The sequence below is a fragment of the Scyliorhinus canicula genome, chromosome 5 (assembly GCF_902713615.1).
Source record: "Scyliorhinus canicula chromosome 5, sScyCan1.1, whole genome shotgun sequence".
NCBI classification, from domain to species: Eukaryota; Metazoa; Chordata; class Chondrichthyes; order Carcharhiniformes; family Scyliorhinidae; genus Scyliorhinus; species Scyliorhinus canicula.
The window spans coordinates 106,220,975-106,237,692 of record NC_052150.1 but is presented as its reverse complement, the minus strand read 5'-3'; the positions used below and the strand labels follow the sequence as shown (position 1 = coordinate 106,237,692).

The 16,718-nt window shown below is 51.1% G+C and overlaps 1 protein-coding gene across 1 annotated transcript in view; it reads right to left on the bottom strand.

Annotated features, from left to right (window-relative positions):
• Positions 1-16,718, bottom strand: part of dgkb (diacylglycerol kinase, beta) — a 1,237,676-nt gene that overhangs the window by 877,775 nt on the left and 343,183 nt on the right. The window contains 1 exon segment of the mRNA XM_038797484.1: positions 10,312-10,386. Within this exon segment, the coding sequence (XP_038653412.1) occupies positions 10,312-10,386 (75 nt within the window).

The following is a 16,718-nucleotide window of genomic DNA, read 5'->3' as shown; positions in this document are numbered from 1 at the left end:
GGAAAACAGAAATTGCAAATGGGAAGGACACTTGATTAGAATTTACGAGGACATCGGAGCAGACCTCGCCAGTAGACGGGTCGAATTTAATAGAGCGAAAGCAGCTCTTCACAAGAGCAAAGTGCGTTTCGGTATGCTGTACCCAGCGAAACTCTGGGTCACAGACCAAAAAAGAGAATATTTCGTCACATCCCCCGCCGAAGCAAACAAGTTTATCGAGGAACACGGGCTGGAAAAACATCAGCGAGGGTAGGAATACGGGGCCCCAGGCAAGGGGCAACAGCACGCCGATGGAGATGGGGGGAGGGGTGAGGCAACGCCAGCCCCCACCCCCCCACCCCTATAAGGGCGAGCGCACCCTGATCAAAGAGAAAACCGCTACCTGAGGGATCACCACAGGTGGGAGACCAGGTCCCAGCACGAGGGAACGAGAGCAGCGGAGAAGGGGGAGCAAGCGAGGAGAGCGCAGGGTAGGATAGGGGAAGAGCAGGCAGAAAAACACAGAGGCTGGACAAAGGAGAAGCGAGACGGAAACTCCCGAGGGGGGGGGTCACCGCACCAGCAAGAAAGCTAGCGCTGGGGACATGCAGCAAAGCAGGATCGCAGCCCGCCCCCAACAGGGGGGAAGGTGCCAGGCAGTGATGGGGGGGGGGACCACTCAACAGAGGCGGGAGAACAAACGGGAATAGGAGCAGGAGAAAGAGGGACAAAGGGGGGATATACGGAAGAGGGGAGGAGAAAGGGGGGGGAAGGGAGGGACCGGGGGGGAGGAGGCACAGGAAGGGAGGGACCCGGGGGGTGGGGAACACAGGGATGGAGGGAAAAACAGGGCTAGAAAAGGAACAACAATAGGGCTACAAAGTGCCACAACAGAGGGCTCGGAAAAAGGAATCGCTGCAAGCATCCACCCAGAACGGTCACTGGGCGAAGGGAGGCCCCAGAGTGCAGGGGGCTACCCTCGTGGCAGCCGCACAGCGGGCGGCCATGTCGGGTGCCCCCTGGACGAAGGGAAACCCCGGAGCGCAGAGGCCCGACCGCATGGAGAGAGCAGTGACAGCAGCCATCCTGGACGGCCCCCTAACGAAGGGAAACCCCGGAGGACAGGGTCGCGTCCACCAGGTAAATATGGTTGATCCCATAGGTGCGAGGGGACAGAAGCCCTCCACCAGGATAGTCACCTGGAATGTAAGGGGACTCAACAGCCCAGTGAAAAGATCCCAAGTATGGAAACATGACCCGCAAACCGTACTGGTCAACCATTCGGTCCATCTCCCTTTGGAAGACCGAGATCCCGTTAGTGACGCCGAAGGGAACCCTAAGAAAATGATAGAGCCGACCGTCCGCCTCGAAGGCAGTGTATGGACAGTTTCATTTATGGATGAGGAGCTGGTGGTAGGCGGATTTCAGGTCAATTGTTGAGAATACCCGGTACTGCGCAATCTGATTGACCATATCAGATATGCGTGGGAGGGGGTATGCGGCGAGCTGAATGTACCGATTGATGATCTGGCTGTAGGCCACGACTATTCTGTGTTTCTCCCCAGTTTTAAGTACTACCACTTGGGCTCTCCAGGGGCTGTTGCTGGCCTTGATAATACCCTCCTAAAGCAGCCGCTGGACCTCTGACATGATGAAGGCCTTGTCCTGGGCGCTGTACCGTCTGCTCCTGGTGGCAACGGGTTTGCAATCCGAAGTTAGATTGGCAAAGAGGGGGGGGGGGGGGGGGGGGGGGGGGGGTCAACCTTGACGGTCGCGAGGCCGCAAACGGTGAGTGGAGGTAGGGACCCGCCGAATTTGAGGGTGAGGCACTGGAGGTTGCACTGGAAATCCAGGCCCAGCAATAGTTCAGCGCAGAGGTTGGGAAGGACGTAGAGACGGAAACCGCTGAATTCTACGCCCTGGACTGTGAGAGTGACCGTACAGAATCCTCGGATCGGGACAGAGTGGGATCCGGAGGCAAGGGAGATCCTTTGATTGGCGGGGTGGACTGCGAGGGAGCAGCGCCTTACCGTCTATGGGTGTATGAAGCTTTCGGTGCTCCCCGATTCCAGAAGGCAAGAGGTCACGTGGCCGTTGATTTTCACCGTTGTCGAAGCGGTGGCCAGGTTGTGTGGACGAGACTGGTCCAGCGTCATCGAGGCGAGCTGCGGGTGGTTGTCAGAGGTTTCAGATAGAGAGCCTCGGCGGCCCAGGTTGTGGGATGCCGTTGGCGTACATGCCCCGTGGGAAAGACAAGATAGCGACGTCCAGAGGTCCTGTGGGGAACAAAATGACAGCGCCCATGGGGTGCACATTACGGGGGCGGGACAAGATGGCAGCACCCATGGGCCGCACGGAGACTGAGGGGGAGGAGATGGCGGCGCCCACTGGCCACACGTGCGTTTGGCAGGGGGTAGGGGGCAATAGCGGTGACTGCGCAGGCAATCTGCTGCAAATTGGCCCTTTTTGCTACAAGACTTGCAAGTGGCGACGCGGGCTGGGCAGCGTTGACGGGGGTGCTTCTGTTGGCTGCAGAAGTAGCAGCGGGGACCCCCGGGGTCCGCAGATTGACGTGCGGCACAGGCGTATTGGCTAGGCAAGGCCCCAGCTGGGGGTCGTTGGTGGGGTCCAGGAGGGATAGGACAGGTGGGCCGCGCGGCGAGGGGGTAGGCCTGAACATTACGGGATGCGACTATCATGGAGAGCACTAAAGTTTTTGTCTCCGCTAGGTTAAGCGTGGCCCCTTCAACAGTCATTGTCGGTTGGGGTCCGACGCAATCCCCGTTACGAACGCATCACGCATGAGATTAGAATGTTCGGTGGCCGTAACGGCCTGACAGTCACAAGTGGGATTAGGGCCCGCCAGAAATCTTCGATGGACTCACCAGGGAGTTGAGAGGGAGTGGCGAGTACATGCCTGGCGTGTTCGCTTTCTGCGCGTAGTTCGGGGCGTCCTGGATTAACGGGAACACACTTGAGCTCAACCTGGAATGCAAGACCTGTATCTTCTGAGCCTCTGTTGGCGTTGGATTTGCTGCATTGATGTAAACCTCGAAACAAGCTAGCCAGTGATTAAAGTCCTTTCCGGCGTCGGGCGGATCCAGCTGCAGGCGATCTGGTTTGATTCTGATATCCATTTAGTTGAAAATCTGACTGCAATAAATTGATGCACGATCAATTGCACAAAAGACTCAGATTGGGTACAACTGTGGCTTTATTGCAGTTAGATGTGTGGCCTCCTGCTGCAGCTGGCGAAATGGCTGATCAGGAGGAGGTCATGCATATTTATACAGCTCCTAGTGCGCGGAGCCAGCCGGCAGGGGCTACCGGTGAACCTGTAGCACAGGTCCTACCTTACATCCCCTAATACAGGTGTACACAGTGGTTCATCACACACACCCACTTAAGAAATATGAAGGCCGACATAACCTTCCTCCAAGAGACGCACCTGAGAGAGCAGGACCGACTGCGGGTAAGAAAGGGCTGGGTGGGACAGACCTACCATTCCTGCTACGGGACGAGGGCCAGCGGGGGTGGCAATACTGATCAGCAAATGGATGATGTTTAAGGCGACAAAGACGGTTATGGACCCAGGGGGACGGTACGTCATGATCAGCGGGCCCTGGATGGGGCACCGGTAGTACTAGTTAACATGTACGCGCCCAACTAGAACGACACGAACTTCATCAAGAAGACCATGGTGGAAATCCCGGACATAGCGACGCACCGACTAATCATGGGGGGCGGGGGGGAACTTCAACTGTGTCATGATCCAACGACTGACAGATCAAATCTCAAAATGGGGAAGACTTCAAGCATGGCAAGGGAACTCGGTCACTTTATGGAACAGATGGGAGCAGTGGACCCCTGGAGGTTCACCCACCCAGTACACAACGCATACACCAGAATTTACGTCTCTGTGGTGGGGAAAACGGTGCTTCCAGGGATAGACAAAGTGGGATACTCCACAATGGTGATATCAGATCATGCCCCACACTACCTGGACGTGAGGCTGGAGACGGGCAGGGCCCAACGCCCCACATGGAGGTTGGACGTTGCCCTACTAGCAGACAAGGCCTTCAACGAAAGGATAGCGCGGGCCATAGCAGAGTGCACGGAGAACAACCAGAACGGGGAGGTTCTCACCCTCCACGTTCTGGGAAGCGCTAAAAGCCGTAATAAGAGGGGAAATCATCGCTTTCCAAGCGCGAAGAGAAAGGGAGGAAAGGGTGGCTAGGCAGCAGCTGATCAACTGGTAGCTGGTAGACCGCAAATACTCCGAGGCCCCGACTATAGAGCTTCTGGCGGAGAGGGAAGAGTTACAAAGGAACTTTGATCTGCTCTCCACCAGGAAAGCAGTGCATCAACTCCGCCAGGCATGGAGACAAAGCCAGCCGCCTGCTGGCACACCAGCTGAGAAAGCAGGCAGCCACCAGAGAAATTGCGCAAATCAGGGATACTCGGGGCACATTAGAAACGGAACCAGAAAAGATCAACAAAGCCTTCAGGGCCTTTTACCAAGGGCTGTACATCTCAGAACCCCCAAGGGGGGAGACCGGGATTAAATGGTTCCTTGATGGACTGGACATCCCAGTCGTGGAGGAGGGCAGAAAACGGGACCTGGAAGCACCACTAGCACTGGGAGAGATCATGGACAGCATTAGCTCCATGTAGGCGGGGAAGGCGCCGGGACCAGACGAGTTCCCGGCGGGCTTCTACAAAACATTTGCGACAGCACTGGCCACGCACCTGCGGGAGATGTTTACAGACTCGCTAGCTAAGGGCACACTGCCACCCACGCTAGCACAGGCCTCAATCTCGCTGATACCTAAGAAGGACAAAGACCTAACGGAATGTGGGTCATACAGACCAATCTCACTACTGAACGCGGATGCCAAAATACTGGCCAAGATTCTAGCCAAAAGGCTGGAAGACTGCATGCCAGAGGTGGTAGCAGAGGACCAGATGGGCTTTGTCAAAGGTAGACAGCTTACTTCGACATGATAATGACCCCTTCTGGGGAGAGAACACCTTCTGGGGTGATCGTCTCACTTGACGCAGAAAAGGCCTTCGACAGAGTCGAATGGAAATATCTCATAGAGGTACTGGAACGGTTCGGGCTTGGAACAGGATTCACCTCCTGGGTAAAACTCCTATATAGCGCTCCCATGGCGAGCGTACAAACAACACCAACTCCCGATACTTCCAGCTGCACAGGAGCACCAGACAAGAATGCCCACTGTCCCCGCTGCCGTTCCCTCTAGCGATCGAGCCACTAGCAATTGCGCTCAGAGCGGCAAAAAGCTGGAGGGGGATCCAAAGGGGCGGCAGAGAGCACAGAGTCTCACTCTATGCAGATGACCTGCTCCTCTACATTTCGGACCCACAAAGCAGCATGGACGTAATCATCGTGCTCCTGAAAGAGTTTGGTGCCTTCTCAATATGAGGAAAAGCGAGATCTTCCCGGTACACCCACAAGTAGGTGGGGCAGCACTAACGGGACCGCCGTTTAAACAAGCCCGACACAAATTCCGCTACCTGGGATCCAAATATCCCATGACTGGAAAGAAATCCACAAATGGAACCTCACCAGTCTGACAGAGGAAGTAAAAAAAGGACCTGCAAAGATGGAACACACTCGCACTCTCCCTCACGGGGCGAGTCCAGACGATCAAAATGAACGTGTTGCCCAGGTACCTCTTCCGATTCAGACCCATCCCAATCTATATCGCCAAGGCCTTTTTCAAAGCACTAGACAAACTAATCATGCCGTTCGTATGGGGGGGGGGGGGGGTTATTGGGGGGTGGGGAGAATGCTAGGATCCCAAAGAAGGTCTGGAAAAAAACAAAATCCATGAGGGGTTTGCCCTCCTACACCTACAATTCTACCACTGGGCAGCGACGGCCGAGCATGTAAGGGGATGGATCAAGGATGCAGAAGCTGAGTGGGTGCGCACGGAGGAGACCTCCTGCAGGGGGACCTCCCTCCGGGCCCTCGCCACGGTGGCACTCCCATCCCCACCCAAACAACACTCCAGCAGCCCGGTGGTAATAGCCACCCTCCAGTCCTGGAAACAACTACGGCAGCAATTTGGCCTGACCAAAATGTTGGGTAATGCTCCCATCTGCAACAACCATAGGTTCACGCCAGCGCTGACGGACGCCACCTTCAAAAGGTGGAGGCAGGACAGGGGGGACACTGACAATCATGGACCTATACACGGACGGCAGGATCGCAACACTGGGCGAACTGACAGAGAAATTCCAGCTAGCCAGGGGGAACGAGCTAAGGTACCTGCAACTAAAAAACTTCCTACGAAAGGAGATAAGGACATACCCACAACCACCACGACAGACACTACTGGAAGGATTACTGGACACAAGCATACTAGATAAAGGAAACTGAAGCGATATGTACGACCAACTGGTAGAAGGGGCCGACACCGTACTGGACGCAACAAGAATGAAGTGGGAGGAGGACCTGGGGATTGAGATAGGGTGGGGACTCTGGAGCAAAGCACTGCATAGGATCAACTCCAGCTCCACGTGCACAAGGCTCAGCCTGACACAACTAAAAGTGGTACATAGAGCCCACTTAACAAGAACCCGTATGAGTAAGTTCTTCCCGGAGGTGGAGGACAGATGTGAACGTTGCCAAGGAGGCCCGGCCACCCTCGCCCACATGTTCTGGTCTTGCCCCAGACTTGTGGAGTATTGGACAGCCTTCTTCGAGGCAATGTCCAAAGTGGTGGGGGTGAGGGTGGAGCCATGCCCGAAAGTGGCGGTCTTCGGGGTTTCAGACCAGCCAGATCTATTCCTGGGGAGGAGGGCGGATGCCCTTGCCTTTGCCTCCCTGATTGCCCAGCGTAGAATCCTGTTCGGCTGGCGGTCAGCAGCACCACCCAAAGCTGCAGACTGGCTGTCCAACCTCTCGGAATCTCTCCAAATGGAGAAAATCAAATTTGCCACCCGAGGGTCAGACGACGGCTTCCACAGAACGTGGGAGCCATTCACCCAATTGTTCCGGGACCTGTTTGTGGCCAACAAACAAGCAGAAGAATAGCCAGGTAGCCAAGAAACGGGAAAGTAGCCAAAGCATGAGAGGGAGAGATAGACTGGGCGAGGGGGGGGGGGAGGTATAGCTAAACCTAAGAGGAAGGAAAGGTGAACCACAGGGTGCGCGGGAGGGGGCAGAAGCGGGGAGAGGGGGGGGTAGAGGGAAGAGACAGGGAACAATAGAGGAGAGCCAGGGAGGGAGAGGGGGAGGCAGGGAAACATTAACAAACTTGGCATCCACAGGAACAGAGAAAACGGGGAAGACGGGAGGGCTGCAGAAGTGGAAGTGCGCACGAGACGACAACGGCAGCGAACTCCGTCCGGGAGAAGCAAGGGACAACACCACGAACGGATGCCTACATATGTGTGTAAATAACTTTGCCAAGTGTACAGAGCCGCTGCTGTTGAGTGGGAGCATAATACCCTCTGTTGACTTCTCGGGAAAAATTAAAACGTCAGCAGCAGCAGCGACCCATAGGGGGGGTGGGGTGGGGGGTGAGTGCGGGAGGGTGTGGGAAGACTGAGGCGCGTGGGGTAATGTCTAGTTATTGCTATTGTATATTCTCTTTCAGCACTATGTTAATGTTCACTCTAATTTGCTGTGTTAAGATTATTAATATTTATTATGAAAAATTTTGCAAACCCTTACTAAAAAATTTTTTTTTTTAAATGATGGGGTTCTCTCAGAGGCGGCAGCCGTTCCTCGAACTTCTGGGACAGCATTAAAATGTCAGCAGCAGCAGCAATCTGGAGTGGGGGGGGGGGTTTGAGGGTGGGGAAGGGTGGGGGGGGGGGAAATGTTCACTTACTGCATCTTCTTTTTTTAATATATAATGTTAACGTTCACCTTGTTTTGTTAAATGTTGTTAATGGTTATGTAAAAATTCTGTTTTGATAAAAATCTGAATAAAATTTTTTTTTTTAAAAATAGGACACGACCAATTGGCATTCACGATACACACAGAGGTGACACTACCACAGGGGGGCATTGCACCAAGCCATATATAAAGGACACAGCACACATGATCTGCCTCTTTCCAGTGGAGTCACTCAGTGTGTACAGACACAGGGTTGATTCAACATCACACCCACCATATGGATTGTAGTAGACTGGTTCATCAGTCTGAGTAGCTATAGAAGGACTGACAGTAGTGGCGAATCCGAGTAGGAGAACTGTAAATAGTTTAATAAACGTGTTGAAGTTATCTCCACGTCTGAACCTTCCTTTGTCAGAGTGAACATCAAGGAAGCAGCTTATGCTACACCAAGAGCATAACAAGACACAAACCATTTGCACTAAGGAGGTTCCAGTCAAAATTAGGGAAGTTGAAGTCACCCCTGACAACAACTCGGTTACTTCTGCACCTTTCCAAGATCCGCTGCCCAATCTATTCCTCCATCTCTCTGCTGCTATTGGGGGGTCTATAGAAAACTCCCAATAAAGTGACTGCTCCTTTCTTGTTTCTGACTTCCACCCATACTGACTAAGTGGACAAACCCTCCTCAACTACCTCCTTTTCTACGGCTGTGATGCACTCCCTAATTAACAGTGCCTCTCCGCCTCCTCTTTTACCACTTTACCTATTCTTCTTTAAACATCTAAACCCCGGAACATCTAACAACCATTTCTGCCCCTGTGAAATCCATGTCTCCGTAATGGCCACAACATCATAGTTCCAAGTACAAATCCATGCTCTAAATTCATCTCCCTTATTCCTGACATTCCTTGCATTGAAACAGACACACTTTAACCCATTCCACTGAGTGCAACTTTGATCTATCAATTGTCTATCCTACCTTACAGACTCGCTGCATACCATTTCTGCCCGTTTAACAGCTACCCTATCCTCTGACTTGTAGCTCTGATTCACATCCCCCTGCCAAACTAGTTTAAACCCTCCCAAAGAGCTCTAGCAAACCTCCCACCCAGGATATTGGTGTCCCTCCAGTTTAGGTGCAACCCTTCCATCATGTACAGGTCCCACCTTTCCCAGAAGGTATCCAAACTTTCTGGAAGGATGTTTGGAGGTTTCAACGGTCAACTTATATGCTACAATTTACGGTAACTGCTTGGTAGAAGGAAAATGATAGACAAAAGGAAGATAGTGAGACTAAAGCAGCTCAGATCATGCTTGGGTAATTTAAGCTAATTCAAAAGCCACATTGATGAAATCTGGAAGTCAGTTAGCTAGCAAACATTTTAGTCAGAATATGTCAGAGAAAGAACTAAAAATAGAGTCAAAACGGAAATAACTGGTCAAAAGTTATTATTGGTAAAGTATCTCGGTGTACCATAATAGATTTTCCCCGTGACATGAGTAACATTCCATGCCAACACTGAATGAGCTCCAATTTGTTAATATTACGTTGTTTAATGGCCTCAAGACATCAATGACATTACAGACTTGCTTCTGCTATCACAACAATGGATCCAATCTTCACTGGAACAGGACCCAAACAGCAAATCAAGTATCTCGATAGACAGAATTATTTATATTTCTGCTAATTACACAGAGTATCATAGATGACTGGTAGTAATTACAACAATTTAACCGAGGGAGTTCAAATGACATTATAAAATGTAAAAGCAGATGTTTTACAACCGTAATCTGAACCCTGAGATGGCGGCACTGAAATCATTCTATTCTTGGTTATTGTTTCTCGTGTCTGTGCTACATTTTGGAAATTTAGGGGGTAGAGTTTGAAAGGTGGTCTTAAAGGTCACTGCACTGTTTTGTGACTGTAGCAAGCATTCATGTCTCAATTTCCTAACTGATGACTGCATCTGATTAAGAACCATGACGTCAATTAGGTTTATTACAGTATTACTGTAAAAATCTTTTTCCAGATTATGGTACATTTTGTTACTAAAAATGTCCCACCAATGCTTCTGAAGAAACCCTATACTTCTGCCGATAAAATGTCTGGCTCGACAAGTATCAATATGGCATTAACTATTCCTCAGGGGCATTGGATTGCTCAGAGTCTCAGCTTGTCTGAGCAAGTTACTGAATATTTTTGTAAAACTTCATGCCTGAGCACTCATTACTTAAGATTAGTATTCAGGACTTTAGACCTCAATGTCAAGAACCAGTAACATTGACAACGTCAACAAACAGTGCTCTGTCTTAAAAAAATACATCGTTTCACAAAATCAGGGTCCCTTTTGAAATTAAATCCCTTCAATTATTGATCCTTATGTTTTTAACATTTCTAACCCGAGTAAACCAGTGTTCTTACAGCACCACCAAGTGATTGATAGTTGAAACTACATACTGGTTTGAGTTCAGTCACATCCCATTGAAGATATTCAGCCACATGCATCATCTGACTGATGATCTGGTCAAGTTCCTGGAAAAGAGGGGAATAACATTTTAACTTTTTAAAAATTCAATCTAAATCTCTATGTTTAGTGCGCATGCTTATCCTTTTGCAAATGCTTCAACTGAAGCTTGTATTAACCGTTAAATATTCTTTTATCCTTACAACAGTGCTAAGAAATATCGCAAATCACGGATGCTATCACGTAAATGTTTATAATACCAGACATGTGATGTCATGCAGATTCAGATCGTTAAGCACCTTTTTCACCTAGATTGTCTTCTCAGAACTCAACTTGCTAACAGCATCACATTTTTAATGAAAACAGTCGACTGTTGATGTAAATGTTGCCACAGGCCCGGAGGACTATAGGCTGTTTTCCCCTTCAAAAGTGAACTGACTGACTGTGGGGGCACAGTAGCATAGTGGTTAGCATAGTTGCTTCACAGCTCCAGGGTCTCAGGTTCGATTCCCAGCTTGGGTCACTGTATGTGCGGAGTCTGCACAATCTCCCTGTAGGTGCGTGGGTTTTCTCCAGGTGCTCCGGTTTCCTTCCACAGTCCAAAGATGTGCAGATTAGGTGAATTGGCTATGATAAATTGCCCTTAGTGTCCAAAAAGGTTAAGTGGGATTACTGGGTTATGGGGATAGGGTGGAAGTGTGGGCTTGGGTAGGGTGCAGACCCAATGGGCTGAATGGCCTCCTTCTGGACTGCAAATTCTATGATTCTATTCTATGGTGGTGATTTAATCTGCGGGTCCCCACACTTCAGGCGAGGGATAAGGTTGAGAAGGCATGATTAACCTCAGCCGGTATAGCAATTGAACTCCCGTTAATTGGCGTTGGTCCGCATCATGAACCAGCCATCAACAAACTGAGCTAACCGATCCCCCTCTCTATAGTTTAAGCTGAGAAGCCAAATGCTTTATCAGTGACCAGTTTGCTAATGCAACTATACTACCCTGAGCTTTCACTCTCAGCCCCACTCTCATTGACACCTGTCCATCTATGAGCTTCCACAATGTTCTTAAATATCTCAAAACAGACTTCAGGAACAACAGCCTGGATCTTGAGAGTTTGACAAAACAAGTGGCTGAATTTAGCATCACTCAGCGATGGGCAGGAGTCTGACTCAGAAGTGCTCGGATTAGTATTTGGAAGATGTTGGATAATAAGTGTGATGGCCAATTAACGGCAGGAAGGGTGTGCAGCACTCCAAATCGATGATCAGGAGGTGGAACATGAGCCAGAAGTCACTTACAGCCCCACCCATTGAAAGGCACTCATGGCAGGTGTCAGTGGCAACTGCACCAGAAATTATTTTTTGGAGGAACAGCTTTATTGTGTGGAAGAATATAAATGCCAGAGAATTATTACAGTAAGTTAGAGTTTGGTTTTAAATGTGGATGACTATTCTGCGAACATTGAAACTTTCTGGACCTTTGTCAGGGAAGAAAGGACATTTGAATGGAGCTGACCCATTCCCCTGGTGAACAGCAGGCGGTCAGGGAGGAATTCAAAATCAGCTCTTTAGATCTCTTTGTCTCTCTACAGATGGCCGAGAGATTGGAGCCAGGAGCTGGGGAGGACCCCAGGCCAAGAACAATCCCAATGCTTGATGATGACTCTCTATGAATCCTCCTCTAGGTTGTAAGTGATCGGTGGAAAGTCACCTGACCACTGGCATGAAGACGAGGCCTCCAAGCCAGACAAAAGCAGCCTGGAAATGTTGCAACAGAGGTCAGCATCATATTTTTATAATGATGTGAAGGCATTAATCACTCATAAGAAATTGAGTCAACATGTTGTGGGTTCAATTATATAGACTAGACTGAGAACATATATACATGGGTAGAAAGAGAAAGTTTGAAGGCATCAGCAGCAGAGCTGCGTGTGTTGTGTCTACTCAAGGCCAAAGTGAAACTGAGACTGATCCAGATGAAACACTTCCCTTCCAGTGATTGCATGCTGTAATTCTCTAAAAGGATATTAGAACATTAGACAGCCTTGGAATCATCCAGTGTACCTCACCGCAATGCCGGAAAGAGTTCAATCACTGACTGACGTCTGTAAGCGTGAACGTGTCACCATTCTAGACATGGGCCTACATGGAAGGGTGTGATGTGGGTCAATAATAGGATTATCCTGGGTTTGGAACACCTATTAGTTGACAAAGAGCATGGATAAATGTACAAAGGCAACATTATTGTCCATGCATTTGAAGGTCTGATTGTAGCACAGCATCATCATTACAATCGCCCTCTTTACTTGCTGAAGGGCATAAAATGCCTTAGAAAGGAGGGAGACCGGAGGTGGTGTATCAAATTTGGCCATCCTGACAGCCATTGGGATGCTCCTGGAATTGTTTGCCAAAATTGGAAATGATTCATAGGCCGAGGTAAGATTGGAGGAATGCCCCGTAGTGATGAGATTCCAAGGGCACATTTCTATAATTCCTACAAACATTGCTGACTGGGCTAGGAAGGTTGAATGTTGTAAACTGGGGAAGTTAGCAGGAAGGTAATATTGATGGTTTGTGACTTGGGAGGTTTGTCAAACTTGGGAAGGAAAGTGTGTCTTTATGTTGAGTGGTCAAAGGTTCAAACACTGGTTCACATCTCCAATCGTTCAGTACTTGCAATGAAGGAGCCTGTCTCTGCAAATTCACCTCAAAGAATGAAAATGCTCTTAATTTTCCTTTCTGTTTCCCACACAGGTGCAACATCAGCAGCTGCTGGTTATAGCTCAGAGACAGAATGCAACATCTGTGGAGGAAGAGGAAGTCTCAGCGGGTGCAGTGTCAGTCACAGCCTTGCTCCGCACCAAATACCAGCATGGACACACACACGTTGGTTGCTATGCATAACTCAACTATGATGGAAAGAGTAGTGGAAGCACATCACAGTCTAACAAACAGCTCTTAGAGACTGAGATGGAGCAGTCCTCAGGAAGTTGGTGGAAGTACAAGAGGCGATCGAGATGCTGAGCTCCAGACTGATGACAAACCTCGAGAATAGTCTGTCAGGCAGCAGACGCTGGACATACAGCATCAGGTACATGGAGATGTAACGGAGATATCGGAAGGATTGCGCATACTGTCATAGACATTGGAGGAGTCCAACAGTGCCATGAGCACCCACTCAACAGAACGCATCTCTCCCCCATTGAAAGACTGGTCCGACTATCATGGAAGTCCAAACCCAGCAGTGCACTGGTGGGACACTGGGCATGTGTTCTGTCCTGCATTCCATCACCTTGGGCGGGATTCTCCGATCGCCCCCCCCCCTCCCTGCCGGGTCGGAGAATTGTCGGGGGGGGGGGGGCGTGAATCCCGCCCCCCCCTTCCGCCTTATTCTCCAGCACTGGAGATTCGGCGGGGGCGGGAATCGCGCCGCGCTGGTCGGCGGCCGCTCACAGCGCCCCCCCCCCCCCCCCCCCCCCCCCCCAGCGATTCACCGGCCCACGATCGGCCGAATTCCCGCTGGTTCTTTGCCAGTCCCGCTGGCGTGGATCAGACTAGGTCCCTTACTGGCGGGACTTGGTGGCGTGGGCGGGCTCCCGGGTCCTGGGTGGGGGGGGGCGCAGAGCGATCTGGCCCCAGAGCGTGCCCCCACAGTGGCCTGGTCCGTGATCGGGGCCCACCGATATGCGGGCGGGCCTGTGCCGTGGGACACTCTTTTCCTACGCATCGGCCGTGTCAGCGTCCGCGATGGCCGACGCATAGGTGAATATCCCCACGCATGCACGGGGATGACGTCAGCAGCCGCTGACGCTCCCGCGCATGCGCGGACTGTCACCGGCTGGCGGAGTCCCTTCAGTCTCGGCTGGCGTGGCACCAAAGGCCTTCCACACCGACCGGCGGGGCACAAACCACTCCGGCGCCGGCCTAGCCCCTGAAGGTGCGGAGGATTCCGCACCTTTTGGGACATGCTGAAACTGGAGTGGTTCACGCCACCCCGTCCCGCCGGGACCCCCCGCCCCACCGGGTACGGGAGAATCCCACCCGAGGAGTCTGGAGTCACTCCCAGGAAAGCAAAGAGGGTCAAAAGGATGTTAACAGTGGTGAAGGAACCGTGGCTAACACCATCGGGAAGGGGGGGGAGGCATCTCTCAGGGCACGTCTGATGGGAACAACTTTTCCTCCACCCCTCTGTTACTGTGTAGGGACTCCCCGCATGTTGGGGCCCTCATGGCCTCAGGTGACCAGAGGGTGGGTGTATGAGACATCCCAAGCGAGGGTTATAAGGGCCAACAGCCTGAATGCACAGCAGCTGGCAGTGGGTGGGGTGGGGGGCATCATTCCACAGCACCCACAAAAGGATGAAGAAAACCCCGCAGTAGTCACACAGTATAAAATAGTTTTGATTTATTTTAGCTATTTTAGCTGCTGTTATCGGAGTTTTTGTTCATGCGGGTTTAGCTTCTGTTATAGTAATTTGTGTTTATGTGGGTCCCCACATTATTGGGTCACTCACATTGCTCTCATCCGGTCCTGGTGTTCATAGCAGGGAGCTAACAGGAGAAGGTGTCAAAGGCCAGGAAAGTGATAATGAGCAGCAGGAATTCTTCCATTGGAAACTTTTAAGTATATAGACCATTTATTTTCTAATGGGTATCCAGACCCTCACACGGACCGGCTTGCACAGCTGCCTAGGCTCACCTTCATCATTATCTGACTTGTCATCAGGGAACTGGGCTGTCTCCATTAATTCCTCCTCTGACAGCGCATCCTCTTTCTTGAGAGGCAGGTGGTGCAATACAGAGCAAAGGATGACTATAAGTGGACACTCTCACAGGTACATACTGGATCAGTCCAGACACCTGGGGCTGGATTCTCTGTAGCCCGACGGCAGAATTGTGATCGGCAATCGGGTGGAGAATGGATTCCGACACCGGAATGGGGGCAGATGCCGGTTTGACGTCGGTCCGCCATGCTCCGCCCCTCCAACCCAGCATCATCAGGACATGCACCGCGCACCGTTGCAATGCTGTTGGCACGTCATCAGCAGGCCCAGTTGCGATGCTCCGCCCCCCGTGGGCTGGGTTCCCAGTGGCGCGGGCTATGTATGGGCCCAATGGTCGGGAACCCGGCGTGCCGCTGCAGACAGTGTCCAGCTCCTCCACACTCGTCCGGGATCCATGCCGCTGGCCGGGGGTGGGGGATTCTGGTCAGGCTGGGGGGACTGGTGGGAGGTGGCCGGGGGTGGGCTATCGGGTCACGGTTGGTGGGTTAGCGTTCGAGCACAGCTGTTGCCATGTTTTACGGCGCAACCGATGCAGGTCATTAGCCTTGTGCATGCGTGGCCTGAGACCTTGCAATTCTCTGGCCATTTTGGCACGATCAGCGATCATGTTTGAGGCGCCGGTGCTATCCCCTCACCGGTACCTGAATTGGTGAGGAGTTTGCACCAATTATTCTGTCGTGAAACTCCCACGGATTCTCCATTGGCGCCGGCACTTAGCATCAGGAATGGAAAATCCAACCCCTGAAATGCATCTTGAGTAGAACAATGGTCTGCTCAATGATGGCCCTGGTCAATGCACTCCACCATTACACCTACATTCAGGCACCGTTTGTGGATTTGTTACTGGAGTCATCAGCCGTCATTTTAAAGGTTGTCCTTAATCACCAGGTCATTCAGTGTTTCTGGGCCAATAAACATCCCTGGTAACTGGGAGAATCTAAGGATGTATGCATTGTGGCTGTTTCCCTGGTGACATGTGCATACATGCAATATTCTTCAGTTGTGATCCCACACAATCCGAACATCTATCCTTTTCTGTTTACGAATCCTCCTGGCTGTCCAGCTGGTGCTTTTGTGGCTACATGTGTGCCATCAGTTACCCATGGGAATCCAACCATGGCTGCAAAATCACTGGCTTTTTCCACTTGTGTGTGGTCAGATGCTTTCCCCTTGCTGTGTGTGGGATAATGAGCATACCTAAATATGGCATCAGTGAAGACTTTAATACAGTGATGGGCTTCAGTCTGGGCAATTCCACTAAGATCTCCACATGCCATCCGGAATTATCCAAAGGTGAAAAAGGTCAATACCACCTTGACTGTTTCGGCCACAGGTATATTGGGTGGTCATCCACACAATTCAAGTCTATCTCACCAGAAATCATAACACAAAGGGATCAGAATATTTCCTCAATGGACAAAATCTTCGGAGACCACTGTCAGTCCAACATCTGCAGGTTAAGACACCCTGGTCTTCGCCTACCTCTGACTGCCTGCTGCTGCTGTCTCCCTTCTGCAGCCACTCAATCCGGAAGCTTCCCACCATACTGCACCTCAGGGCCCACCTGTCCCTGGCCAGCTGGCTTCCTCCTTCTCATAGAATCATCAAAATCTGACA